At 41.7% G+C, this 27,933-nt stretch overlaps 2 protein-coding genes across 3 annotated transcripts in view; both read left to right on the top strand.

Moving 5' to 3' along the window:
- LOC140348484 (hydrocephalus-inducing protein homolog) overlaps window positions 1-17,146 on the top strand; it is a 47,251-nt gene extending 30,105 nt beyond the window's left edge. Inside the window, exons 34-86 of the mRNA XM_072434420.1 lie at window positions 7-246; window positions 527-656; window positions 730-819; window positions 910-1,080; window positions 1,189-1,359; window positions 1,429-1,523; window positions 1,593-1,667; window positions 1,834-2,017; window positions 2,649-2,740; window positions 2,911-3,066; window positions 3,152-3,331; window positions 3,403-3,600; window positions 3,671-3,873; window positions 3,964-4,146; window positions 4,238-4,357; window positions 4,431-4,590; window positions 4,708-4,880; window positions 4,962-5,160; window positions 5,246-5,353; window positions 6,238-6,320; window positions 6,396-6,527; window positions 6,603-6,741; window positions 6,815-7,019; window positions 8,980-9,195; window positions 9,258-9,435; window positions 9,514-9,709; window positions 9,790-9,898; window positions 10,006-10,239; window positions 10,321-10,463; window positions 10,540-10,734; window positions 10,808-10,907; window positions 10,956-11,016; window positions 11,091-11,164; window positions 11,256-11,478; window positions 11,655-11,852; window positions 11,938-12,064; window positions 12,137-12,302; window positions 12,400-12,547; window positions 12,684-12,891; window positions 12,976-13,197; window positions 13,307-13,476; window positions 13,553-13,751; window positions 13,956-14,108; window positions 14,178-14,345; window positions 14,425-14,534; window positions 14,690-14,909; window positions 15,035-15,244; window positions 15,321-15,484; window positions 15,704-15,854; window positions 15,935-16,165; window positions 16,236-16,460; window positions 16,535-16,807; window positions 16,937-17,146. Of these exons, the coding sequence (XP_072290521.1) occupies window positions 7-246; window positions 527-656; window positions 730-819; window positions 910-1,080; window positions 1,189-1,359; window positions 1,429-1,523; window positions 1,593-1,667; window positions 1,834-2,017; window positions 2,649-2,740; window positions 2,911-3,066; window positions 3,152-3,331; window positions 3,403-3,600; window positions 3,671-3,873; window positions 3,964-4,146; window positions 4,238-4,357; window positions 4,431-4,590; window positions 4,708-4,880; window positions 4,962-5,160; window positions 5,246-5,353; window positions 6,238-6,320; window positions 6,396-6,527; window positions 6,603-6,741; window positions 6,815-7,019; window positions 8,980-9,195; window positions 9,258-9,435; window positions 9,514-9,709; window positions 9,790-9,898; window positions 10,006-10,239; window positions 10,321-10,463; window positions 10,540-10,734; window positions 10,808-10,907; window positions 10,956-11,016; window positions 11,091-11,164; window positions 11,256-11,478; window positions 11,655-11,852; window positions 11,938-12,064; window positions 12,137-12,302; window positions 12,400-12,547; window positions 12,684-12,891; window positions 12,976-13,197; window positions 13,307-13,476; window positions 13,553-13,751; window positions 13,956-14,108; window positions 14,178-14,345; window positions 14,425-14,534; window positions 14,690-14,909; window positions 15,035-15,244; window positions 15,321-15,484; window positions 15,704-15,854; window positions 15,935-16,165; window positions 16,236-16,460; window positions 16,535-16,807; window positions 16,937-17,146 (8,769 nt within the window). The remainder of the gene's footprint in view (window positions 1-6; window positions 247-526; window positions 657-729; window positions 820-909; window positions 1,081-1,188; window positions 1,360-1,428; window positions 1,524-1,592; window positions 1,668-1,833; window positions 2,018-2,648; window positions 2,741-2,910; window positions 3,067-3,151; window positions 3,332-3,402; window positions 3,601-3,670; window positions 3,874-3,963; window positions 4,147-4,237; window positions 4,358-4,430; window positions 4,591-4,707; window positions 4,881-4,961; window positions 5,161-5,245; window positions 5,354-6,237; window positions 6,321-6,395; window positions 6,528-6,602; window positions 6,742-6,814; window positions 7,020-8,979; window positions 9,196-9,257; window positions 9,436-9,513; window positions 9,710-9,789; window positions 9,899-10,005; window positions 10,240-10,320; window positions 10,464-10,539; window positions 10,735-10,807; window positions 10,908-10,955; window positions 11,017-11,090; window positions 11,165-11,255; window positions 11,479-11,654; window positions 11,853-11,937; window positions 12,065-12,136; window positions 12,303-12,399; window positions 12,548-12,683; window positions 12,892-12,975; window positions 13,198-13,306; window positions 13,477-13,552; window positions 13,752-13,955; window positions 14,109-14,177; window positions 14,346-14,424; window positions 14,535-14,689; window positions 14,910-15,034; window positions 15,245-15,320; window positions 15,485-15,703; window positions 15,855-15,934; window positions 16,166-16,235; window positions 16,461-16,534; window positions 16,808-16,936) is intronic.
- Window positions 17,147-18,770: 1,624 nt separating this feature from the next.
- Window positions 18,771-27,933, top strand: part of necab2 (N-terminal EF-hand calcium binding protein 2) — a 115,711-nt gene continuing 106,548 nt past the window's right edge. The window contains exons 1-2 of one of the 2 annotated variants that reach the window (XM_072435151.1): window positions 18,771-19,174; window positions 21,764-21,788. In XM_072435151.1, the coding sequence (XP_072291252.1) occupies window positions 18,848-19,174; window positions 21,764-21,788 (352 nt within the window). In that variant the 5' untranslated portion in view covers window positions 18,771-18,847. The remainder of the gene's footprint in view (window positions 19,175-21,763; window positions 21,789-27,933) is intronic. The other variant, XM_072435150.1, reaches the window with a different exon arrangement.

The raw sequence follows: 27,933 nt of genomic DNA on the forward strand, positions 1-27,933 counted from the left end.
GTGCAGGAGTTTTACAGCAAAAACCTTGTGGTCAGTGTGGCTGAAAGCCACCAGAAATTGTTGATTACAGCACAAGGTACGGGAGAGGAGCCAAAACTGGACTTCAGCCCACAAGTTCTGCAGCTCGGACCCTGTCTACCTTTTAGGCCGGAGGTGGAGGCTGAGGTGAAGGTCAAAAATCCATGCTCCTTTCCCATTGAGTTTTACTGCCTGGAGCTTGACAAACAATATCTTGAAGAAGAAAAGGTATGTGTTTTGTAAAACTGCATGTTCATTTTCATGATATATATTATTTAAAATTTCAAACACAGTATTGAACTCTCAGGCTGTAGTAAAACAAACATACAAAATACATTTTTTGATATCTACAACCTAAGAATGTGACGCCGTGTTTGAATTTTTGAGTGTTTTGCCTCTGTACCTCAAGAAATATGTTTTGGTGTGTGCTACTCTTTCTCCTTGATGTGTATTATCCAAATAATTTTGCAATATGGGAAAGTTATTTACTATTTACTCTTTTGTGTAGATACTGCGTTCGATGCAGGGTTATGATGAGAACAACAGACTGCTACTTCCTCCAAGGATCCCTGGAGAAGGACTTCCTCAAGAACTGCTGGACTTTTACCAGCACAACTTTTCTAACACAACAGACAATGGTATTATTGGGAAATGCAAATTTACCAATTACACTTGTAAAAGAAAATGACAGAAACCTTTCTCTTCTAGCAGACAATGACACAGAATGTGACGCACAGATCGGGCAAACACATAACTTTGAAAAAAAAAGACCTCCTACAGCTCTGGAGAAAGCAGAATTCTGTAAGTTCAATATGCGAAAGTGCCTTATCATTTCCTATTGTATATGCACTGTACATATTCTTCACTCTGAGTCTACTTCTGCTCCTACAGTGCTTTCAGAAAAGAACAGAGAGGGCTTAGGTAAAGAACTAGGTCAACTGAACTTGGACCCAGTCTTCAGAGCCAATGCCCGCCACATGGGTGTAGACCTGTCTCCAGACAGTCTGGCTGCACTCAACCGCAGGGGCATCGCCATTATTGTGTATGGAGCCCCAAATACAAGTGAGATAGTACTATGTGAACCTGTTTTAATGTTTAAATATAAAGTAATACATACATTCATTTATTTCAATGGTAGAAATGTTGTTTACCAATATGCTTCTTGCACAGGTATAAGTAGCACAGCAGAGTCTCTGGCCCAGTACTATGGCGGGGCGTTACTAAATATTGATGCTGTGGTGACTGAGGCGCTGCTAAATGGGACTTCTCCTGCAGCCATGACTGCCAGACAGCTCTATGAACAGGCTGCTGCAGAGTATTCAAAAAGTGTGGAGGACACATGTAAGTCAATTACAAGATTTATGTCAGTGACTAAGTTCCCTTCATTTAAAAATGTTATAATTATCATAGCTTTACTTGCCTCTTTGGAAGTGCCTGAAGTCCTGGATAGTTCTTACAATGGAGAACCAACTGACACTGAAATCACTCAGAGCACTCTATTCTTGGTATGATTTCTAATCAAACTGATGGCTAATGATTTGATGTATTTTAAACAATATTAAAACATGTTTTAGGGAGGAGACATGGCATCACTCAAAACTCTTCTGCCTGAACATGTGCTATTTGATATTTTAACGGAACGATTTCAAGTAGGTTTAAAAAATAAATCCATTTCAATTTTGTACTGTAACATGAAATTAATTTTTGATTTACTCTAGACTAATTTTATATATCCAGTACTCACAATACATTAATTTGCTTGTGTGAATTCCTAGTCAACTATATATTTTCTTTCCATAATTGCCGTATCACTAGTCAAGTGACTGTCATCGTGGCATGGTGGTCAATGGACTGAAGTCTGTTTTTACTGCATCAGTTGCACACACGCTGCAAGTGGTCCTCAAAGCCTTTAACAACAGGAAACGCATCTATGTTGTGAACATGTTTGATTCCTATTCTGCACTGCAGAACAGAAAGAAAGCACAAAAAAATGCTGAAGGTAAACTTGACCGTATTACTTTTAAGCAAACTTTTATTAGCCTATCACAGACGTTGACATTTTGCCACTACTTTATGGTCTGTCAGAAGCCCGGCTGCTGGAGATGGCTGAAAATGAAAAGCAGTGGCTGCTGGAGTTGGATGAGGATGAATATGACGCATTGCCCGAGGAGAAGAAACGTATTATTGAGCAACACAGACAGAAGCTGAAAAAAGACCAAATGAGACTAGTCAAAGAGCAAGAGCTGCAGCAGGAGGAATTGAAACGACTCAAAGAGGAGGAGCAGAAGAAAAGTAATAAAACGGGCTCAAAGAAGGATAACCAGAAGGAGCCCCCGAAAAAGAAGTTCCTGGATGTAAAAACTGTATGTCTAAGCATTCATTACTACCCGTATACATTTTGGATAATATTTGATAATATATATATATTATATATATATTAACTTGCAGTCCAATGAAAAATGTACTCGAAAGATGTCACGTCAGAACTCTAGAGAGACACTGGGTGAATCCAGAGACGTAAAGAAAGAAAGCCCTACAAATTGTAAGTTTACCTATGATTATAATATACATATTAGGGCATCACTTTGTTTTTAATCATAAGCATTCAATGATTTGTTGTTTTCATGTAGTGCTGATTCATGACCAGAATCATCAAACAGAAGAAGCAAAGGCATTGGCAACAGAAACTCCCACGAACACTGAAAAGCTGGACAGACATAAGGTTTAAGCTAACTTTATATGTGGAAGGAATATTATCATGATTTGTCCTGTTATGGAAGATAGTTTGATGACTTTTGATCAATCAAAATATATAATATTCAGTTTTGAATTGTGAACTTTTAAACCATGAATATGTAAACAAACTTTTCTGATAACTATTAATTTCTTTAGACCCCAGTGAATGAGTTACAGACTGAGTTCCTTGCATTTAAGCAAAGTCAAGTGCAGGTGGAGCACATTCTGCATCACTGGGACCGTGTCCAGGGTGTCCTGCTGGTGCCATTGCCTGTGGAAGAGGTGCCAGAAGAGATCACACCTGAAAAAACAGTAATTTACAAGTTTTTGAAAACTCCATATAATCAATACTGCATCATATCAGAATAACAACTGAACAATATCTATGTTAACTCAGACCCCAGTTGGAAAAGGCAAAACCAAGAAATCCAGAGGTCCAAAACCCAGTCCAACTGAACCTATTGAAGAGCAGTTAAATCCAGCACATGTGATCCCACACCTTGTTTTAAATCTGATGGAAAAAGACTGCCGTGTGTTAGATCTGCTCCTCAGAAACCCACTGCCTTTGCTAGAAGAGGTATTCTGATGTTTGAGAATTACATAATATTACTTTGAAAATTGTATTTATGTTGTCTATTTTCTTTTCAGGTTTTGGATGCACTGGGGTTAGGGCCAAGTGGTCCACCTATTCCCCTTCCTGCTACATTTTCTTTGGTTCCATTTCCAAAAAACAGAACTTTGTGTCAGTTAAGCAGTGAGTGCTTCACATTCCTTGATCCCGCTGAGCAAAATGAGCAAAGTGATGAGCGAGAGGAAGAAGAGGATTCACCAATCCGATCAGTAAAGGTAATATTTTGTCAAAGGTTATCATATTATAACATACCGATAATCATGTGTGTTCTTTCCATGTGTAAAGCTTAAGGCACATACTAAAGGGCCGGGCAAGAGTACTATCAAGGAGACCCAGCCACCAAAGGAAAAAGACAGAAAGGTCAAAGAAACGCAGAAAGGCAAAAGAAGACCCTTGGACAAAACAAAACTCACAGAGTCATCTCGCAACACTTCACATACGTCTCTGTCTTCATTGCCCATTGAATACCAGCCTAAACGCAACCAGAGGCAAAGAAATAGTGAACTTACTCTTATTAAATTTGGGATAATCTAATTGTATGTTGGCTTACTCTGTTTTGCAATTGTTGTTATGTCCAGATTGACTAATTTCCGCTGGATTGCACCTGCTAATGGAGAAGTCACCTTGAGGATCTGGTTCTTCTCAGAAGTCCCAGGGGTTTTTGAGCAGAAATTTAACTTTGAAATGGCTGGTACTCAGATACAATGGCAGCTTATTTGTAAAGGAACTTGTGCATATCCCTCCATCAGCAAAGACTACATGTCAGTCCAGATTCTTGAAGATGAAAAATATTCAAATTGTATAATATAGTAAATAATATGAATTACTATAATTGTTTTCCATTTTTCCCAGGACTCTTTTTTCATACAGTAAGAAGGCACCACATGTAGAAGTCGACCTCCTCAAAACATATATTATTAATCCTGGGTATTTTGAGTTTGGACCCTTGCTCTGCGGCAAAACAAGAGACGGGTAAAAATTGAATGGCTTTATTTGATATAGTCAAACCTGTCCAATATTTCCACTGTATGTTTTTGTTTTGTAGATACAAAGAAAGCAAGTACCCAGATAATATAGAAAGGCTTGTCATCCACAACACATCAGGAATAGAGGCTGAAATTAACTTTAGCTTCCAAAATGACATCCAGGCCACAACATATCTGCTCGAGCCTCCAGATATGACTCTGAAACCAGATGAGAAGCAGGTATCATAATAATATAGATAGATAATAGATTGTTTATTTAGCAATTAAATAATTAGCCAGTGTACAATCTAATTGATATCTTGAATATGTGCTTAATGTGTTTGTTTTGTTGCTTAGGAGTTAATGATATGGGCCTATCCAACTAAACTGGGACAAATAAAGGATAGTATTGTGTGCCGTATTAAAGATAATCGTAAACCTTTGCTTATCGATGTTTCGTGCTGGGGAGTTCGGCCAGAGTTGGAGCTTGATACCAGAAGCCTGTCCTTTGACAAATCTATAATACACTGGTATAAATGTTAATAAATACTATAATAGTATATTGTGAAATCATCGGTGAGTACAAAATTATTTTGTCCTTGCTTTCTTAGGTGTGTCAGTCGCACTGTGAACCTGCACAATAAGACAGCTCTCCCTGTGTCCTGGAGGCTGCAGGGGATTGATGAGCTGGGGGATTTTTTCAGTGTGCCTCAAGATCAGGGCATTGTTCCGCCTCATTCAACTTGTCCTTTAACTTTGTACTTTAAAGCCAAAAAACCATTACACATTAAGAAGACCATTCGCATAGAGGTGAGACTTGCGCCACTAGTTGAGTTACTAACAAATGATCACTATACTAACTTGAAGTACTGGCTCATTGTTTACATGAATTTAGGTTTCAGATGTGGAGAAAATTGTGGGTATTGTTCAAACTGAGAATATTTCAGTCTCAGCTGAGGCCTATGATGCGTCAATAAAGATAGAACCGGGTAAGAACACAACCGTACACAACCTTTTGTGTATAAATTTAGAATTTATACATTATCCCTAATATGTATGTCATGAAATTTTAACATAAACTATACCACTGCCACTCTGCTTCATTATTATACAAACGCAAAGACAAGACTTTTTGAAGTTTAGTCTATAATAGACTGCGAGAGGCAAGGATTGTTCTCAGGGTCTTTATTTGGTGCATACAGGGAAAACAGTAGCATTTTGTATTATATTTGGACCTGAGTCCGTCCTCTCACTGTTTAACTGTGTTTATATAGCTGTTGAGTCCGATGTAATGGCATGATTTAAGAATGTTTGTACCAGATAATGAGAAAGTACACTGTAAAAATATATTGTCCCAAATGATAAATATGACATATGTCATATTTAGATAAATGCATGACAATGGCTTGATCAACATTCACAGACTCGATACATTATTTTCCCTTCACTTTGTCATTGTCAGGTTGTTTGGATTTTGGAACCTTTAAAGTTTTGGGCGAAGTCAAGACATCACTCAAGATACGCAACCATGGAAAATATGAAATAGATTTCAAGTAAGGCTTTCTGTGTGATGTTAGTACGATGTGTTATGCACTAAAATGTTGTGATTGTAACCTGAAAATGTGTGTCCCGAATGTTTTTACAAGGTTTACACTAGAGAAGACACACCCAAATCAACCAGATCTAGATTCCCTTTTCAGAATTTCACCTTTATTCGGTAGAATATATCATGACAAGCCAGTACTTGTCCAGATAATCTGCAAGCCACAGACTGAAGTCTGCATCAGAGAGCAAAAAATACTTTGTTGTCAGGTCAGTGCTTACTCTCCTTATCATCAATAAAGAGGGTTTTACAAGTGCTAAGAATCGTGTATGCTTTTTCTACAGATTATTGATCCCAATATTGGAGCAGGAGGCGAAATAATCTCCACTTTAGGAACTAATGTTTCAATTCAAGCAGTCTTCTCGAGGTTTGATGCGTCAGTTTTATATCTCACAAACAATAAGTTGTAGTTTATATTGAACTGTTGAATTTGTACTTCTAGGTACAGAATCACTCCGGCCTGTGACATTAACTTTGGCCCCCTGGTGTTTGGAGGCAAGAAAACCATGTCCTTTATTATTGAAAACACTGGAGTGTTCGAGACACGCTATTCAATCCAGCCAGAGAGATCAGGGTAAATACAGCTGCTTGATAGATGCAATAACAGATTTGTATCAAAGATCTTCACATTTGATTTTTTTATTTGGAGATTACTCTATATTACATTTGTGTCTTATAAATTGTATTATGTTTTGTGTTTAACACACCTGGGCTCCTCAAGCAGACTCAGTGTTCCTGGTGTCAAAGTGAAACCTGAGAATATGCAAAAAGACATGAACACAGCACAGGTAGGCCCTCACTGTAAATCCACTTACTGTTATTGTTAACATTGATGCTCATCAGAACATTTGTTGTACTTAGACACGGCTGACAATGGGGGTGCTCTCTGTGTACCCCTGCACCGCAGTGGTGTTGCCTGGGTCTCAGCAGATGATCAATGTTGAATGTAGTGGAGATCAGCTGGGACGTTGGGACCAGGGTTTAATCATAGACATATGTGACCGTGATCCCTCGGACCACCCCGATGGAATACCATACAGGCTACTGGCTGAAGTCTACAAGATAGGTACCAAGTATACCCAAGTGCATTGATTCTCAAACCTCACAAGCAAAATAACACTTGAGAAAACATTTGGCTTTCTATCTAGTAGTATCATCTTAATTAACTCACCTAAACTGGCACCAAATCATGTCTAAAGAGAACAACACCAAAACAAGTGCACATACAAACTACATTTGTTAGGACAAAAGTCAAGTCCAAACAGAATTTAACTATTTTAAGTACCGTAATTTCCGCATTTTAAGGCACACTTAAGAGCCTTTAATTTTCTCAAAAAACAAGACTGCCTTATATATTTTTATTTAATTCTGGTTGTGCTTACTGACCTCAAAGCGATTTTTTGTGGTACACGTTCTGTTTAGCTTAATGCGCCTTATAGTCTGGTGCACCTTATATATGAAAAATAGACCATTCATTGACACTGCACCTTGTAATCCAGTGCGCCCTATAGTAAAATAAGATAATCCTTTAATATCCACACAAGGGGAAATTTCGTTGTTACAACGCAGTAGAACAGGAGGAAAGGACAGATTATAGGAAGTTTCAAAACACACTCTTAATAGAACTCTTATGAACAAAAACAAAAAAACTTATTAACAAAACTCCTCTCCTATCTTAATAGGGAATGGAGGGGGGGAAATAAAATAAAATAGATAATAAAAATAAAAAATAAAGATAAAAATCAGATAATAATAATAATAAAATAAATGATAATAGAATAAAATAAAATAAAGTAAAAATAGCTAGCTCAAGACTAGGTAATACTATTAGCAGGTAAGTAAACCGTATAAAAAACAAAATAGAACACTCTTATTTACAGGTGTTGCACATGGTTGATTCAGTATTGCACATGAATGTGATGGTATTGCACATGGTTACATCAGTATTGCACATGTTCAGGGCAAGCAGTGTTTGTTGTAGAGTCTGACAGCAGCAGGAAGGAAAGACCTGCAAAACCTTTCCTTCACACAGCGAGGGTGGATCAGTCTCTCACTGAAGCTGCTCTCCAGAGCGGACAGAGTGTCCTGCAGGGGGCGACATTCATGGTCCAGCATAGATGTGAATCTAGCCAGGACCCTTCTGTCCCCCACCTCCTGCACCGAGTCCAGAGCACAGCCCAGGACGGAGCTGGACTTCTTGATGACTTTGTCCAGCTTCCTCCTCTCCCTCTCTGTGATGCTGCTGCTCCAGCAGGCCACACTGTACAGGAGCTGATGCCACCACAGAGTCGTAGAAGGTCTTCAGGAGTGGCCCTGTCACTCCAAAAGACCTGAGTCTCCTCAGGAGGTAGAGCCGACTCTGGCTCTTCCTGTACAGTGCGTCTGTGTTATGAGTCCAGTCCAGTTTGTGGTTCAGATGAACACCCAGGTACTTGTATGAGTCCACTCTCTCAATGTCCCGTCCCTGGATGTTCACTGGTGAGGGGGCAGTGGAGTGGCGTCTGCGGAAGTCCACCACCATCTCCTTGGTCTTCCCCGCGTTGATGAGGAGGTGGTTCCGCTGACACCAGTCCACAAAGTCCTGCGCCAGTCCTCTGTACTCCGCATCATCGTCGTCCGTGATGAGTCCGATGATGGCAGAGTCATCAGAACTTCTGCAGGACACAGCTGCCCGTGTCGTGTCTGAGGTCTGCTGTGTAAAGGGTGAAGAGAAAGGGCGCAAGGACAGTGCCCTGGGGCGCCCCCACACTGCAGGTCCGAGTGTCAGACACAGTCCCGGGCTCTCACAAACTGGGGTCGGTCCGTGAGGTAGTCCAGGATCCACTCTGCCAGGTCATACTCCACTCTATAGTGCGGAAATTTTGGTACAACCTGAAGAAGCACAAAGACCACCAGTGGGATCCATACCACAAAAAACACTATATAACACATATAAACACTTCCATAGATAACAATGTATTTGTTTCTTTTGACTGTTGACTGCACAATTACCTGTAACCCGGCGTTTTGCTGCATCACTTTTTCAGGCATTGTGTCCGACCCGAGCTCCATCTTTGAAGAGCACTTTTTGTGTCGCAACAGCAATCAGCTATCTTCTGAGCCATTTGTCAATGCTAAGAGCATTTATGTCACAGAAGAAAACATGTTCATTTTCAACAAAGTCCTAGTGGGACAAACTGTGAAAGCACGCTTCAAACTTACAAACAACACCAAAATACCTTGCCATCTCAACTTATCTATTGGTTCAAAGATGGGGAAGGTAACTTTTTCCTTGAGACTATTTGACCATTATAAATAAAATAAGATGAATCAGATTATTTTATCCTTCAACAGACACCACTTCATGAGGACATATTTTATTTGTCTCCTACATCTCTCTCTATACCTGGCCAGTCACACAGGTTTATTGAGGTCACCTTCACTCCGCTCGAAATGACAATTTACCATGGGGTGTTTGAGGCCTCAATAGATGGAGCCAACAGGTATTTTGAGTTGTTGATTTGTATTTTGTCATATACAGAACAATTTTACTCATCAACATTTATACCTTCTTAATTTAGAACAACACACACAAATAAAGGCAAGATGCTGGAGTTTAATGTAATTGGTGAAGGGGCTATGCCAAGTGTGTGTGTGATTCATCCTGCCCTTAAGAACAGTACTGGTGACTCACTGCTGCAGTTTAGACGTTCTTTGATTGGACAAAGAAAAACACAATCAATTGTACTGTTAAATGATGGAAATGACCCAGCTCAAGTAAGAGTCTATCTTAAATATGTAGCTGTTCCTGTCGTGAAAGATATAGTATATTTTACTGTGTTATGGATGTAATTTAGGTTCGGATTGACATGCCTGACAAAGATGGAGTGTTTACCCTCAATGCAGCCAAAGGCAACAACTGCAGCTCCATTAGCACCGTAATACTTGAGAGCAGCTCTGACCCAGGTATTTGTGCATTTTCATACTGTATCATACTGTATAAAACTGGTCTGTCGCATTTTATTAGAATTAAATATTTGACAATGTGTTGCCTTTTTTTTTTTTTTTTTTAGAAATTCAGATTCAGTCCTTGTATAGAGCCATCACCCAACTAAATGTTAGGGAGACGGTTGAGTTTGAAGTCAGCTTTTGTTCCAAAAAGGCCCAAAAATGTAATACAAAGGTGTATTTAGAAGACAGCGAATACAACAACATCACAATATTGGTTACGGGTGAGGCCTGCGAAGAAATTGTCTCGCTGGAGAACATTAAACGGCAATTACTTGAAACTGATGAAATTGTGGATGGTCAGTACATTAAAACTATATAATTTAGAACAATTCCTCTTGAACATTCAATTAATATTGCTTGGAAATATTGGCTAATAGGAAATTACGAAGTTATGGACTTTGGTGACTGCCATGTCGATGTGACGTACCAAGAAAGCTTTACAATGGTCAACCACAGCAAAGACAAAGTGCTGAGGTTTGAATGGCCCCCTGCTGGACCCCAAGTCCGCTTTTTACCACAGGTAAATTGATACAAGTGTTTCAAATATTATATTTATAACTTAGCATAGATTCAGAAGACAACTGTGCTTTATTCAGGTGGGCCATCTTCATGCTGGATGCTCTAAAGAGGTGGTTGTCTCATTCCACTCCACCCAGCCCATCAGTTTGAGCAGTAAGTCACTGAAATGTAAAGTGACTCAGGTGGTGTTCAAGGAGCCTCTGGAGCAGGTGTTGGACTGGGACGACCAGCAAAATGCACCATCTGCACCACCACAACCTGCCAAAAAAAAGGTGTGTTTTCTGCTCTTACATATTCAAATTTGCTACAATTGACTACTATATTATACTTTTTATTTTTATGCAGGTTATAAAGACAGATTCTGAGCCCAGCTGCTCTGTGGTGGAAGGCTGGAATTTGAGCCTTGAATTGCGCATCAATGCAGTTTGTGACTATGCCAAGTTTAGTTGCAGCACTCACCCTATAAACGTCAAAGACCCTATAATCGGCAAAGACACTGGCACTCACACTATAAACTTCAAAGACACTATGCTTTATCAAACCAGGCTTCAAAAGTAAGTTAGACTTGTTACTAAATGTTTAATTTTGCTGAAATAACCCCAATAATTAAAATTCAACGTTTTGACAGACTGCAGATATCTAATGAGGGGCAGGTGGGGCTGGCGTTTTCATGGAAAGTTCAAATAGATCATGGCCAAACAGGTTCAGTGACATAATAATGTCTATTTCAAGTTTACATTTATTTAGTTTGGATCTAAAGGTGTTAATGCTATGTGCTTGTGTTGCATCATAGATGAGAATCTCACCTCTCTCCCAAGCTTTGGGTCCTCAAATGCTGTGACTCGTCCTTCCAGTGGAACTGAGAGTGTGGTGTCCCTTTTGAGCATCAACCCAGAGCTAGTCCCCTTCACTGTTGAGCCCTGTATAGGGACTATTAAGCCAAGAGCCACACAAGAGTTTAAAGTGCACTTTTCTCCCTTGGAAGTATCCCAATTTGAGGGCATCCTTATCTGCAGGTAAACGTTAACATTTAAGTATGAGCATGGTAAAAACAGGCTGATCGCCATAGTTCAACAGTTATAATAAAAATAATAAAAATAATCTCTAGTAGATGTTATTTTGTATTTAACTTTCAAGCAACAGGCTGTATTTTGGATGTTTATTTTGGATGTTTTGTGTGTCTTTTCTTCAGTATCCCTAACTTGCAGGCAAAAGATCAGTCTCCCTCTGTCTCAGTGTCTGGTGGCAGTATAATGCCCAGTTGCCATTTCGACTTTGAAGACTCAAACTACATCAGTGGAAGTCATAATCCTGAGTTTAGAAGTCCCTTAGAACCTAAGACAAGAGTTGTTGAATTCATTGCTGTTGGATTATCTGCATTATCTACAAGGTAAGGAGGAACAAAAGCTTCAAAGAAAACAGTGTAAAAAGGGTTTATATTATATATATATGTAAAAAGTACTCCTTTTTTGCAGACGTTTCTTTGTGTTAAATCCTACAAACAAACCCTACTCATTTAAGTGGAGATGTGAGGATTCAACTGGGAGCTCGTTCCGATGCCTCACTCAGAGTGGTTTTCTTCAGCCCAAGGAGAAAGCAGAGGTTACAATGAAACTGCTGTCTATTGAACACTTAACATGTAAATATATTTCTTTGATAACGGTGTCTTTGCAGGTTCACTTGGAGTATGTATCTGAGCAGATGGATATAGTGGAATCATCATGGAGCTTTGTGATTGACACGCTGTCAGTGTCTGTTCCTTTTCTGTTTGTGGGAACAACAAGAGAACCACATATCTATCTTGATAAAGCTCTGATTAACTTTGGAGATTTGCTTGTTGGTATGTATTTTTTAGTTGCAAATGCAGATCAAGGTATTGGTTCCATAAACATAATATGTACATATCTAATTTTAATATTAATGTCTTGCACGCACAGGAAATAAGGCAGAACAAACAGTGAATTTAGTAAACACAGAGGAGGAGCCTTTTCACTTCTCAGTGCTGCAGTCATCTCTTCTGTCTGAAGATCAGCTCTCCAGTCTCATCATTCAGCCCATGAGTAGCTCACTAGGACCAAAAGGAAGGTAACATTTACATTTTCCCAAAACACGACATATAAGCTCTTTACATATACGATGTTACACCTCATTATTATTATTACATGTTTTTATGTCAGTTTTGCACGATATTAAATGTGACATTACCTTTGTTATGCTCTAGGTGTTCTCTAGCCATATCCTTTGCACCCAATCGCCAAGGATATTTTAGCTTCAGGGTATTTCTGAAGGTGAAAAGAAGGCTTGAGCCACTTGCCCTAACTGTTAAAGCTGACTGTGTTTCCTTGGGCACACTGGTTGAAGTTGAAAAGCCATGTGGTGGTTTGAGAGAACTGAGACCTAACCACATCGACAGCATTGACTTCGAAAGGGTCAGCATCAAGGGTCTTGCATCACTTGCAAAATAAGTTTAGGTGTAAAGTTTCTGCTTACTATTTCTTTGTTTATCAATTCAGGTGGGGATTTCAGAGCAATCTTCTTTCCGGTTCTTGATTTCCAACCTTGCAAGATGTGAGCTGAACATCACCTTTAACGTCGCAGGCCCCAGAAACCTGGTGCAACACTTAAAAGCTAAGCCAAAGCATGCGACTGTGGAGGTCGGGAAGCAGCTCCAATTATCCCTTTCCTTTTGTCCTCTGAGTGTTTGTAACCTTCAAGATATTAGACTGAGTATCAAGGTAAGCCCTATGTATCCAGACTTGCCCGTAAAACTTTTAAACTGTTTTACATTTGCAATTGTTCAAGATTCACAATGAAAAATAATATTATATCCATGAATCCTGACAGGTGAAGGATGGAGCAACTTTTACTTTAGATGTAAAAGGCAAAGGAACTGCGCCATGCCTTGAATTTTCTTTCACCAAACATAATTTTGGAAAGTGCTTTGTTCACAGTTCAGGGATGCTCTCACCCACACAGACACTAGTTATCAGAAATAAAGACAAACGGGACATCAGGTAGGTCCTTGTACCATAAATATGTTATAGATTCTTTTGCATGACATTTTAACATTATTGTATTACGTGTTCACAGCATCCAATGCCTTTTTGAAAACACTTCTTATCTGGAGATTGGCTTCCAACCCAGCATTCTGGCTTCAGGGGCTGACTTGAAAATTCCCATCACATTTTCTCCTCAAGAGACACACAGCTACCAGGAGAAGCTGAACTTTATTCTTAACAGCTGTGTCACCAGACAAGTGGAGATTCTGGGACAGGGCATAGAGCTGAAGGTGAGGAAGAAGTAAAGCTAAAGTAGTTGATGTGGATGCAGTACATTATTCAAAAGTATATCAAGGTGAAATCAGATCAACATCCTGCTACATCTTGAACTCATGTGCAAACCTGCAGAGAAGAGTCGACTGATTGTGGATCTTTCATATGCTTTATCATGTACCTCAAAGGCTCATCATAGTGCTGTTTGTGTATTTACGTAGCTGGAAGTAGAGGATCAAAAACATAAAAGAATCAACTTTGGATCCCTGAAACCTGGAACAAAATCGATAAAACGCATTGTTTTGGTCAACCACAGCACTGTCAGACTCTGTTTTTCTCTTCTCCTCAACTCTAACACTCCTCTGGACCCAAAGGTACTAAGTTCACTAACAGAGCATAAAACAGCAGCACTTAAACCTTTTTGTTGTCCTCAATGTGTTTAGGATCTATCAGTGTCACCAACTAGACAGCTAAACCTAAAAGCCGGTGAATCATGCACTGCAGAAATCCAGTTCTATCCCCGACAACATGTACCAAAGTTTACTGTGGAGCTGCAGGCTGAAACACTAGGCTTATTACACCCCCTGCTGTCCATTAGAGGGTCCTGCCAGGTAGCCTACAGTGTTTGTAAAAAAGAGATGTTAGATATTTTATACTGTGAAATAATATGTGCTTGTTTCAAACAAACAGGGCATAGATGTTCACTTGGATCAGATCCACCTTGCATTTGGAGCTGTTGTCCAACATGGTCAAACCAGCCGAAAGATTGTCATGATTAACACTGGTGATATTGGTGGGAAGTAAGTGACAATTTAGCATTTTTGGTCCTCACTGGTTCTAAGTGGGGTCAAAGACATGTGACTCTATAAGTATTAAACATTGTCTCTTCCTCTAGTCTCTTTTTATTGTTATGTCGCTATTTTTAACTTCATGTTTTCTTCTACCTTCTCACAAGGTTTTGTTGGAAAACTGAGAAGTTCCCCTCTTCATTATGCATTTCACCAACCAAAGGCTTCATTGATCCAGGGATGGAGGTTCCCTTTGAAGTGGTCTTTGCCCCAGTGCAGCTCAGCAATGAAAGTAGATTTGAGAATCTGCCTTGTATTTTGGAAGGTTGCAGCTCACCCTTAACCCTTACTGTTACTGGCTCATGTGTCATGGCCCCTGTCAAAGAGGTAAATTCACTTAGAGTCAATATCAACTCAAACTAATTACGAATTTCCAATTTCAATAAATCTCTTTGCATCAATTTGACATTCAGAGAATGATACTTTATGTTAAATAATTACTTGACTTGCAGGTGATGAATTTTGTTTGCCCAGTGCGTAACTCTCACACCCAGAGCCTGTCTGTGGTGAACCCTACAAACCAGAGCTGCACCATCAGACCTGTGATTGAAGGGGAGCAGTGGACAGGTGCACCTGCCATAATCCTTGAACCTTTTCAGAATAAGATGTTTGAAATCAAATACTGCCCTTTTACTATGACTTCTGAGAGGAACAAGCACCTGGTATACTACTTACACAATTCTACTTATTAGTATAGTAAGTATAATACAATACTAAATTATTCTTATTTTTCTCCAGGGATCACTGTTTTTCTCCTTCCCCGATGGGACAGGCCTGTGTTACTCCTTCGAGGGAACCGCTGAGGCTCCCAAGGCTGAGAACACTATCGTGTACGAGCTGCAAGCCAAAACACATCACAAAGCGCTCCTCTCTGTGGAGAACTGGCTCCTGAAACCTCAACGGTAAAACAACTGACTTCAATGGAATGGAATATACATTTTGTCGTACTCCGTTAAACTATTGATGAGAAAAGTGAATATGTCTGTTGTAATTTGAACATGATCTTGCTATATTTGACCAAACTTTTGAGTATTTTGTTGTTGTCATATTTAAGTCATACAAGTCTATTTGGAAGTCATGCAATGTTTTTCGGATGAAGACATGTTTTCCTTTCACCTTAGATTCCGTGTTTTGTTGGAGATTGTTAGACCAGACAAACTTGATGCTACAGTTTCCTTTAGTGGTCTGGAGTTCATTGATGTTCCTGCTTTGACCAAACAAGACTATAATCTGTCTTTTTTCACATACAAGACTGGTACATACAACACTAAGGTTAGATCTCATACTTTATACTTCTAATTTCAAAGTTGCAAAATAAGTGATCCAATTATGTCATATTGCACTTTCTTCAGGTCACGTTTTGTAATGAGGCGTCTGGGGAATATCTGTTTTACCTCGTCACTTTCAAGGCCACATCTTATGAGGTTCAGTCCACTTTAGAGCTGGAAACTGCTGTCCGCCAGCCGGTCTCAGCCACAGTGCACATAACGAACCCTCTTGCCACAAATGTTCGTTTCAATACTGAGTGCAAATGCTCTGATATCAGTGTGCCGCCCCAACACACTGTCCCTGGACACTCCAAAGTACGTATTATGTTCCTTATATGTGATCTGTCTGTCTGAAAAGTTAATAAAAGCATGTGTGTTTTTCAAGGCCCCACTGAGCTTTGGGTACCTGCCGTTGATAGTTGGTGAGACCACAGCACGGCTAACTCTGAGCAGTAATGAATTGGGATATTTTTACTATGACCTGATTCTTAAAGCTTTGCCTCCAGCCATGGAGAAAAGCGTCCACTTTACTGCTTCCCTCGGTAACAGTCACTCAGTCAATGTCAAGTTTACCAACTTTTCTCGCACCAAGACTGATTTCTCTTGCAAGGTATGGAAAGTTTAAAACCTGAAGTGTGCATGATGTGTCTAGACTTCTAATAAATGAAATTATCTTTGCTACAGACTGATTACCCAGATTTCCTGATTGACAAGAGTGTGACTGGAGTAGCTGGGTTCCAGGAGGCCAGTGTTGTGGTGTGTTTTGAGCCTCTCCAGCTGGGAGAAGTGAGTGCCCTTCTGACACTGTCCTCTGCTGCTGGAGGTGAATACACCTTCCCTTTGCATGGAGTGTGTCAGCCCCCCAAACCACAAGGGCCATACAGCATCAGTATGGGGAAACCGTTGGCGATAGCCTTCAGAAATGTGTTTTTGCAAACCACTGCATTTTCTTATCAGGTATGATTCTGTTCAACCACACAAAAGTCTTCTTGAGTTATTCATGTAGAATTGTTACTGCATGTGCCTAATTGCATGATTTATTATGCACAGTAATGTATATGTTCTGTCTTATTTTTTGACTCTTAGGTAAACAACCCAGCATTTAAAGTCAAAGCACAAGACGTAATAGTCACCAAAAAGAGTGCAAATGTCCTTGTGTCCCTTGACCCTCCTCCAAAAGGTGGTCCGGGGCCATGGTTTGGCAAACTGACCATCTCCAGTAAGCCCTCAGAGGTCCACACCAAGCCATACAGCTGGGTCTTCTTCCTGAAAGGATGCAGAACGCCTTCTTCATAGACTAATATGTACTTTATTTATACATTGTAGATGTATAAATATAGATTGCTTTACTACGTTCTGGACAAACAATACGTTTTGACTTTAATCCTGGAGTCATTTTCAATCTGGCTGTTTACAGTTTCACTTGAAACTACTCTTCTTTATATCCTAACAGCCCATCATCCTATTGTAAGCTGACTGTCACTTCCTCCTCATTGAGTACCTGATTAGTATCAGAATGGCTTCAAAACACAATGACCAGTAAACTGAACATCAAACCTCCATTCCTGTTTAAACAGGGATTTTTTTTTTTTTTAAACAAAAATGGCCTCAACTCCTCTTTCAAACCATCTCTTCTCCTACTAAGAATCTTACCTCAGTGTCTTCAAAATACTGGTTTGTGGCCTTGAGATGAAGATGAACAGTGCTCTGTGGTCCTGACTTTGCATGCCTTTTGTGAAGTGGCTGTTTAGTTTCACCTAAAGTAAAGAGCATTACATAGGCACATAGGCCCTACATACACCGGCCATTCTGATACTTATCAGGTGCTCAGTGATGAGGGGTCTCCAGGCCGCTTACAATCGATAAAGAAGAGTAGTTTCAAGTGAAATTGTAAACAGCCATTATCAGGAGGTTCTGCCCAGTGGACAGGGCCTACTCAGAGTAGAATAAATATGTGAGTTCTCAGACTTGATCAGCAGATTGAGAATTACTCATGTATGAGAGTCAAAACGTCTTATCCTGACGACTAGAACTGAATCTATTTCTACAATGGAACACTCCTGGATGAATGAGAGATTACACCGACCAGTCCCACCTATGTAACGCTCTTTACAACTTCACTGCATTGGATAGAATATACTACATTGCTCTGTTTGTGTCAGCGTCTTGTCCTTAGGATGAACCAGTTTTTGTCTTAAAGTGTTTTAAAATAAATTGGATTTTGTGTTGGCTAAAATTCTTCTGTGTTTTTCCGACAGTCCAGAGACATAAGGGACAGAGACGCAATCATTTAAGTTGTCAAAACTTTCCTAAAAATGTTTTTTTTTCCTTACTCAATGGCGGGCTACCGCCACACGGGGGCAGCACTGTCGTTTAAGGAAAACCTGCGCTCGTGGATCCAGTTGGAGGAGACGGGTTATTTTTAAAATGTTGTTTCTTGCCATTTAATAACGTTATTACTTTTCACAGTGTAAGTGCATTCGGGCATATACCCACTGTGCTGTTGGACACATGGAGGCGGAAAGGGCACGGGAGTGGCTTATTACAAAAGGTTACATCTCACTCTAATGAGCACTTTGACTGACAGTTCTCTTGCTCCAAAATCCTTTGATGTTCTCCTGACACTGTGGGGCCCACGGGGCCTCCAGCACGCTGCTGCACCCACTGTACCCACTGTCAACAGCTCTGTTTACCTGGGCTTTAATACATCCACGTGCCGTTTCACGGAGCTTCTGCTCGTAGTGGGAGCAGCACAGTCTTGAGCGCTTCCCCCACAGGCGAAAAAGATAAAAACGCTAGAAAGTAGGCTGCTTCCGTAATAGTTTAGCGGTAAGTTTGTATTTTAGAGCATCTATCCCCATAGCAATGCAGTGTCTCAGATAGTGAGGAAAAGAAAGCAGTGGGTGTGTTTTGGGGCTGGTGCGGTGATGTAAGGAGGAGGCAGGGGCTTCTCTCTCTCCCCCATAGCGCGCAGCATGAGCGCTCCGCGGCAAAAGGATGTGTGAGCAGGCAGCGCGTTACTGTAGGGACGGTGTCCACAAACTGCTCAACAAAGAACAACCCAAACTTCGTGCTCAAGAAAGCCGCGACCAGCCCAACCCCGTAGCCGGTCAGGACAGCGAGTCCGCAACGGCAGCACAGTCCGGAAACAGCGGCGCTCAGCCCGGTGGAATCGACGGGCTCGTCCGCTGGATAGTCACCAAGATGAGCGACAACAAGAACGCCGCCTCCCGGGAGTACGCCGCCAGTAGGGAAGAGGTGGCCGTGGCCCAGGAGCAGTTCTTCGCCCCGGAACCGCGCAGAGGCATCTCGGTGATTTTAGATGTAAGTAGACCTGGCACAGAGATGTGCGGACTGGACAGGGCAGTGCGCACTTACGCACGGACTTAGTGAACGACTGTAGACGACTGTAACGTCTCTTCGGTCCCGTCGACTTCATGCTTAGTTTACTTTACGAACAATTATCACCAGAAGTTGCTTTACAAACATAGACCTGTTAATTGCTTGTTAAAAACGGAAACACTTATTTTTTTATTTTGAATCCTCTCGAGGAGTGCTGGAGATTCAAGCATTCAATGCATGAAGTGAAAAGTAGTTTATTTGCCAAAGATGGACAACGACGACCCAGATATCTTGCTTGAGGTATAAGTAAAAAGGGTGCACAAAATCTCATTATCATTACAAAAACACCAGAAGGTCAGTTGTAATCCTACTATCCTATAAAAGTCAGTGGAAAAAGTCAGTGGAACAAATTAGATTCAGATACCAAAAGTAGAGCATTTAAACTACTTTTGGTTTGGGTCAGTGCTTCAATAAATAGGTTTGTGGGCTACTTTCTATCAAAATAGGTTGAAGTACCATAAGGACCTGAATTCCAAAACTAACATGACATTTTTGTGATGATAGACAGTGAACTTGATCCTCATCTCAGAGATCTTCTTGGTGTTTTCCCTGGCACTTGGGTTGGGTCCTGGATCAGGGTTGGACGGGCTGCAGTACGAACAGAGACCCCCCCTTCCCTTGGAGGGATCCAAGGCGTTTGCAGGTCAACCGATAGGATTCCTCCTGAATGTTGTTGTCTTCCACAAACTCCCTGTTCTGGTTGAAATTAAAGTGCCCAGAAGAAATCCAAAATGTGGGAACCACCTCAACGGGCTTGCCTTGATATGGAGAAGCAGCAGCACTATTTAAGCTCCCCCCAGATGGAGGAAACTCACTTTAGACAATCCAGGATTTTTATTTTTTTTTACGTCCTAGAGCTTATTATCATATTCATTTGATGGTGGAAAACACAGACTGACCCGTGTCGAGAGGTTTGCTCTTCAGCTCCTTTTACACCACAGTGTGATGCAGCGACTGTTCCTGCAGACATTGCACTTAGATTCAGAAATGGTTCATCTGCCTCAGTTTGATTGGACATCTGGATTGTCTGTTTTCAGACTTGTGTGTTTTAGTGTGATTGTGCCCCAGGGTGCTGTGGTAAGGCGGAACAATGTACCACAGCCTGTTGTTTCAAACTTCTGCACTGTTAATCTTTTTCACTTTGACCTTTTCCAAAGTCACATCCTGAGTTCAGGCCTGCAGCTCTGATGAGGCTGCTGATTAAAATAGTTTTGTGTTCTGTTCAGTTTAGAAATGTACACTTCGAGGTTTAGTATGGAATTGTTTTTTGGTTGGAAAAATGGCACTCTGACATTAAATAAAAAATCTTTTAAAGGGACATATCACACATAATAAAGGGTTTTTATTGAACTGACTCCAACCTCTTTGTTTTTGTAACCTCTGACTGTGTAGTTAGACACCAAGCATACACCAGATGTCCTTCCTTACACCATCTTCATGTTGTGACTGCATCGTTGCAGCCCTCATCCTGACTTAGAATCACTACAAAAATGTTAATAGGATATTTTCATCTAAAATTAAAATGTAGATTGTGATACACATAAAGGATATTCATTTTGTGGAAATGATTTATTGCCATTAAAAGACAAAGTACATGAACTATGAGCACTTGGGATATATGTTAGTTCCAGAACTGACAGTTGACAACCTGTCACTCCCTCAATAGAGGCTCTAATGCATGTGGCAGGTCTTTGGACAGTGAGGGGGAGGCTTATTCCCTGTGACATGTTAACTCGACTGAACAAATACTGGCCTTGTTATGAAGAGAAGAGAATGTATTACCTTGAAAAAGAGTCTGGAGTGGTTTGTTGATGCTTCATAGGGATTTATGGCTAATGCTCCATCTGGTGTAGATCAAATATGTAGACCTAATATTAAAGAAAGTTACGCTCACTCAACTGTCTGTTCCCTGTTGCAAACCTTTACATGGGTTTCAGAGTGAAAAAACAGCAGTCTTACCAAAGAAATTAACAATTCAAAACTTAATATTTTACCATTTGAATGGTTTAAAGTTCTCACAATTTGAACCCGAAACCCATGAATACTTTGTCCATCTGTCATTTCCAATCCAAAGAGTCCTTATTTGGTCTACAATTATTTAACTTGTGTAAAGGATCTGACTATGGGGTCCTATTTCAGGCCACGTTGGCATTATTTGAACACCAGTATTGCCAGACTGCAAAAACGAGGAAACAAATGCTTTCTTTTGGCAAATTGTGTTTTCTTTGTGAATTTCTATACCTTTTTTGAGCAGGCCCAGTTCAGCAGGGGCACAAAAGCTGGGGCTTATAAGAAGATTAATATTGGTATTAATTTATTAAGTTGTGACATAGTGAAAGCCTATTTTCGTTTTCCATTCTGAACTTTTGATGACTGACTTTCCTCATAGAGATCGAGCCAAATATTAGCACTTAGCTAACAAAACCATTGGCTGTGCTTTTCTGGCTTGACTGATTTACAAAGCTTGATTTCAACTTGTTATAATTCCATTATTTCTGATTCTCATTACAGATATTCAGAAGAGCTGACAAAGACGGTAAGTTAATTTATTATAACATAAATAATCGAGTGTTTCTCAAACTGTAGTCCTTACACCACTGGTACTCTGTGGGCTCCCTCTGGTGGTACTCAGGGACTTCCTCATGTGTTGATAATGGATTATTGTTGGGGCTTCACCAGCTTGAGCCTAATTGAAAAACAAGCACTCCAGTGTTGACTCGTGTAGTCTGGTCTCTTATATTATATAATAATTCATAATTATCTCCCCGAATTCAGAGGGGTGTGATTGGCAAACTAGATTAGCCAATCAGAGGAATGCATGGATAAACATACCACAAATATCATGGACATCTGCAGAATCAATGAGCGTTGGAGCGCTGACCAGACCACTATAACTAGATAATGTGCATTGCGAGTGTCTGCATTCTTGCGGAAAAGTACTACATGTGTGTAGTAAAGACTCTATCCTTGTTAGGCTCGAGCCATGGAATGGAATGTTTCTTCCAAGGAATGCTCGAGTCTATTGTTCTTCCCCATGTTTCTTATTCCTATTTTTTATGTTCATACTCTGGCATTTTTGACCCCCTGAACATCGATGAAAGTCACACATGGGACATAGACGCGACCGGCTCGGCCCGAACTCAAATAAAATGGAGGTTGCTGCGTGGATCCACACGGCCCGGTACCACGCCCCCAGGGGCAAGATTGTTGTTGTTGTTGTTGTTTTATGGCGGTTGGCATCCAATTGTTGCATTACCGCCAGACTTTATTCCTCAGACTGTCGTAGTCCGTAAAAGTACTCCTTCCATTGCTTTGGTGTTACAAAGCCCATGAGGTCATGATATGTCTTTGTGACTAGAATAGTTGTTGTTTCAGAGACCAACCGGCTTTATTCCAGGGAGACTCTTCTTCATCTTCCTCTCCTTCTTTGACGTTCGGTGCTTCCACCGTACAGCTTTATTCTTCAGGCTTCATTCTATAGGCTTTAATATGTCCACTGATGTCGCTGCTTGGTAGCCGTGCGTCTACGAGACTGGGCGAGGACAGGAGACCACCCCCACCCCCATCTCGTCACTCTGATCACTCTGACTCCCCACAAGCAGACCCCCATCACTCCGACTCCCATTTAGCGCCTTTAGCCTGTTTTCTATATCTGCCCAATCAAGCTCCTTTGTTCCAAGGAATCTCCCTGCAGCTTTAGCAATGATCCTGATCCTTTCAGTTCTGCTTTGAGTCTGAGCAGCACAGTTTACAACATCCACCATAAAGAGTACAAAATCCTCTCTATCCACAACCAGGGTATTCTCATTAATTCTGGAACCTGCACACTTGGGACCTTCACTCTTGAAACCTTCACACTTCTTGGGAGCCACGCTGGCCTTTCTCATTTCGCCCTGGCTGGGAGCAGCGCTGGCTCCTCTCTCTGTATTTACTCTAAACTCGTTACTTGAAACTTTCTTGACTGCATCTGCATAGGATATATCTTGAGAGACCTTTATTTTCTGCACCTCAGCAGCTCTTTTGCTAAACCTGCATCCCCCGTAGGCAGAGCTATGTTCTTCCCCACAGTTACAGCACTTCAGTTTTGCACCCACGTCACACTTCCCATACTCATGATCTCCTGCACATTTACCACATCTTTGCCTCCCTCTACAGACCGCTGCAATATGCCCAAAGCGCTGGCACTTAAAGCAACGCAGGGGCGGCGGAACATACGGCCTGACGCTATAGCACATGTACCCAATGAACACCTTACTAGGCAGGCACCTCCCTTCAAGTGTTACCATTACCGACAAGCTGTCACATCTTACCCCAAACCGGGTCACCTTCAAACGCCTAGCGTCCACCACCGTAACTCCAGTCAAATTCTCCTTAACTTCATCCACAGACGTCGCCGTAGGGACACCTACGATAACTCCTCTGACCGTGTTTCTTTCAGCATCAGACACAAGAATGTCCTTTCCACCCAGACGTTTAGTTCCAATCGCCTTCCGTTGCCGAGCCGCGTCCTTGCACACGACCAGCAGCGAGCCATCTCTAAGGACACTCGCACTCTTGATCACTCCCACAGCTACAGTTAGGCTCTTTGACAATGCCACTGAATTCCACTCCTTAAAGGATGCACTATCCTGTGCAAGCTTTATGATCACCTTACAGTCTCTGCTCTCACCCCGGATATCAATAGCTTCAGCTTCATCCTGCTGCTCATTCCCAGAACCCTCGGACGAGCTAAGGGACTTTTTACGTTTCCGGGCACGTGCAGGCAGAAAAGGCTGCTCCTCCACGCCGTCCAGAACGTCTTCCATCCCCGATCCACTCTCCTCCGCCATCTCCCGTCTCTCCAGACCGGGTGTTGAGCAAGGTCACCTCACAGTTGTTTTTCCAATTGTTGCATTACCGCCAGGCGGTTGACATCCGAGTGTTGTTGTTGTTGTTGTTTTATGGCGGTTGGCATCCAATTGTTGCATTACCGCCAGGCGGTTGACATCCGAGTGTTGTTGTTGTTGTTGTTGTTGTTGTTTTATGGCGGTTGGCATCCAAGTGTTGCATTACCGCCAGACTTTGTAGTTTAGTTAGTTAAAGAGTTGGGGTGTGTAGAAGAACGTGCTGAGGATGAGGACGAAGAGGATGTTCTAACGTGCTTTGAACTCATGGGCTTTGAAACACAATACAGTCTGAAGAAGAAAGTCTGGCTGCAATGTAACACTTGGATACCAGCTGCCATAAAACAACAACAACAACCACAACAACATGTGGTTTACTTGTGTAAAGAAGTGTAATGTGCCTAATTTGTGGAAAAGGTACTGCATTTGTGTGAAAGTACTGCATGTGTGAAACGTGTGTCAGAGTACTACATGTGTTGTTGAAAATTTTCAACATTTGTAGAAAAATATTCAGCCTTACCGCGCGGCCACCTTCCCGCCCGTCCATGTTTTCTGCTGCGTTTTGCGGTGTTGAAAATTAACATATTCTGCTATAACACTTAAAACATTGTCCATATTAAATAAAAATAAATAAAAAAAATACCAATGACGCTCAGTAATTCACAGTCGATGATTGCGTGGTTTGCGACTCAAATAGTTGTTTGTCCTGACAAATTGCAAGAGCGTGCTGAACGCAGACCTGAGCAGGGAGAAAGGGAGAGAGAGCCTCGGTGACCCGGCTGCACCCCCTCCTCCCTGGAGAGACGCTAATGCTAATGCTAAGCATTATCATTAGCATTAGCAATATATTTCAAATACTGTAAAATATTCTGGTATGTAAAAATGTCAAACGCAATAGCACCCCTAAGACGGTGAAAGCGATCGTAAAGAGGTATAGCTTGTTGAAATCGGTGAAAGAACATATAGTGTCTGCTTTATAACATCATAAGCAGACGCTCAATTATTGAGTCCATAGCACACTCACTTTTATGTCTTTAAGGGTATTGTGTCGTATTTTTTGTAGATAGACCAGAGCTTCTCAACGTGTGGAGAGTGCCCGTTTGGGGGGGCAGGGCCTTGCCTAGAGATGTTTTGGGAAATGTGCACACATTACACGAGACGGACTTGTTTTTAGCAACAGAAAACGGGCTTTTCTATGCAGAATAAGCGTTCTGTCCCTCCTCTGTACCTCCTCTGTCCAGCCTCTGCCCCCTCTGTCCCCCTCTGTCCCTCCTCTGTCCAGCCTCTGTCCAGCCTCTGTCCCTCCTCTGTCCCTCCTCTGTCCAGCCTCTGCCCCCTCTGTCCCCCTCTGTCCCTCCTCTGTCCAGCCTCTGCCCCCTCTGTCCCCCTCTGTCCCTCCTCTGTCCAGCCTCTGTCCCTCCTCTGTCCAGCCTCTGCCCCCTCTGTCCCCCTCTGTCCCTCCTCTGTCCAGCCTCTGCCCCCTCTGTCCCCCTCTGTCCCTCCTCTGTCCAGCCTCTGTCCCTCCTCTGTCCCTCCTCTGTCCCCTCTGTCCCCCTCTGTCCCTCCTCTGTCCAGCCTCTGTCCCTCCTCTGTCCAGCCTCTGCCCCCTCTGTCCCCCTCTGTCCCTCCTCTGTCCAGCCTCTGTCCCTCCTCTGTCCCTCCTCTGTCTAGCCTCTGCCCCCTCTGTCCCCCTCTGTCCCTCCTCTGTCCAGCCTCTGCCCCCCTCTGTCCCTCCTCTGTCCCTCCTCTTTCCCGCCTCTGTCCAACCTCTGTACCTCCTCTGTCCCTCCTCTGTCCAGCCTCTGCCCCCCTCTGTCCCTCCTCTGGCCTTCCTCTTTCCCGCCTCTGTCCAACCTCTGTACCTCCTCTGGCCAGCCTCTGTCCCGCCTCTGTCCCGCCTCTGTCCAGCATCTGTCCCTCCTCCGTCCAGCCTCTGTCCAGCCTCTGTCCAGCCTCTGGCCAGCCTCTGTCCAGCCTCTGTCTCTCCTCTGTCCAGCCTTTGTCCCGCCTCTGTCCCTTTGCGTGACTGTCTGTAATTTAGCCTATTTATGCTCCTATATTATTGCTGTTATTGAAACACGTATCATTCTTGCAACCATGAACTGCAGCTCATGCCGTCAGCATGGTCTGGTCTGGCAGTGCGGTGCTTTATTGTTATGACGTTTACGGTGACTTATCGCAAAAGGGCGGAAATTATCTTATGAATCTTGTTGTTGTTGTTTTATATACTATACAATTTTAAATATTAAATAACGAACCACACGCGTCATAGATTATAACTATATCGCAGAAATAACTAGAGTTTGTCTTCTTTTATTAAAAAATCCTCACCTGACAGTCTGTGATTGCGCAGCATTGATTCAACAGCTCTGAAGGCAAAAGGTGGTCTGCTGTCTGTATTTAGCCATGTTTTGAAAAGTTTGAGAACTATTTTGTGCCTCCTTTGTTTAGTTTTCAATACACTTCATGTCTCCCTTCATCCTTGCCCACTCATCTCCTTCACTGCACAAACCATTTAACTGATAAGGAGTGTATTTTATGAGTTTGTGCCTGTGTTTCATTTCACTCACTTTGGCTTAAGAGCCAATATAAAACATGTTACTGTAGTGTAATGTAGTCACAGTACTAACATTAGCCTGATACTTGATACCGATACATGATACTACAACGATAATTAAAAAAAGGCTATAGAATGCAACCAGAAATATTATTTTCTTTAGGTCATTAGATCTTAAAGGGGATGCAAAATCAACTTAAAAGCAGAACTAAGTAATTTTGGTGATAGAACTCATCCCTGCAGCTCCCTTGTGAAAATACCCGGTCAAAGAGTAGATCCAAATACTCCAACCCAAAAGTACATATTTAAGCATCCCAGGGACTTCCAAAGATGTTCAATAAGGTAAGATTTCCTCTCTGTCCCATTACTGACCATTATCAAATATTTATCTAACTATCTACTTACCAATCCACGTCCACTGACCGCTAACTAAATAGTGACAACGCTACATTTGGTCACACTTATGTTAAAGGAATAATAGAAGATTTTTGGCGTGCAATCTGAGTCTCATTTCCTCGTGGCGTGGACAGCCGAGTAGTTCTCCCACATGTCAATCATTCCCTGCGTCCTACTGCACACCTGCAGCCTCGTTCCCAGCATAGCAGATTGTTTCCATGGCTGCGCATGCGTGGATGTTATGCCGGTGTGTGTTTAGCGAGTTCCTTCAGTGTACAGTTAAAAACTGACGACAGAGAAAGACTGTGTTTGAGCTCAGGAGAGACGGAAATCTGCGGAAACAAAACATGCGATGCGATCCGTCATGCTAATAAACAAACGCACGTGTAGCAGCGGGGCTGATGCGGGCTTCTGCATGAGGTTTAATGGTAGGTGGCCTCTTGGAAAGAACAGGAGGGTGGGCATGCGCTTTTTTAAAAAAGGGACTAACAGTCGCTTGAGTTCTCAAATTGGCAAAAAATCCTCTATTATTCCTTTAATTGCAATGTGCTGTAGGACAACCAGTCTGGACTACATTGTGTTCTCCATCATTCAGTTTGTCACAAGCAAAGCACAGAAATCATTTGAAGATCTCTTGTTGAACTACTTTCTCAAACCATTTTTGCTACGTTTGAGATATAAGAAAGAATAGAAATGATGGGTTGTTTCACTTTGTGTGAATAGGCCAAAGGTGGAGTCACCAATGGTTGTGGCCAAGGCAGATGAACATCAAGTGATTTCCTTAACAACTCTACAACAACTAACAACACTACTTACTACTTACTACCCAAGCAAGCTCAAACTGC

The sequence above is a fragment of the Eucyclogobius newberryi genome, unplaced genomic scaffold, assembly GCF_026437365.1.
Source record: "Eucyclogobius newberryi isolate DKJ021-1_F unplaced genomic scaffold, fEucNew1.0.hap1 SCAF_7, whole genome shotgun sequence".
Lineage (NCBI taxonomy): Eukaryota > Metazoa > Chordata > Actinopteri > Gobiiformes > Gobiidae > Eucyclogobius > Eucyclogobius newberryi.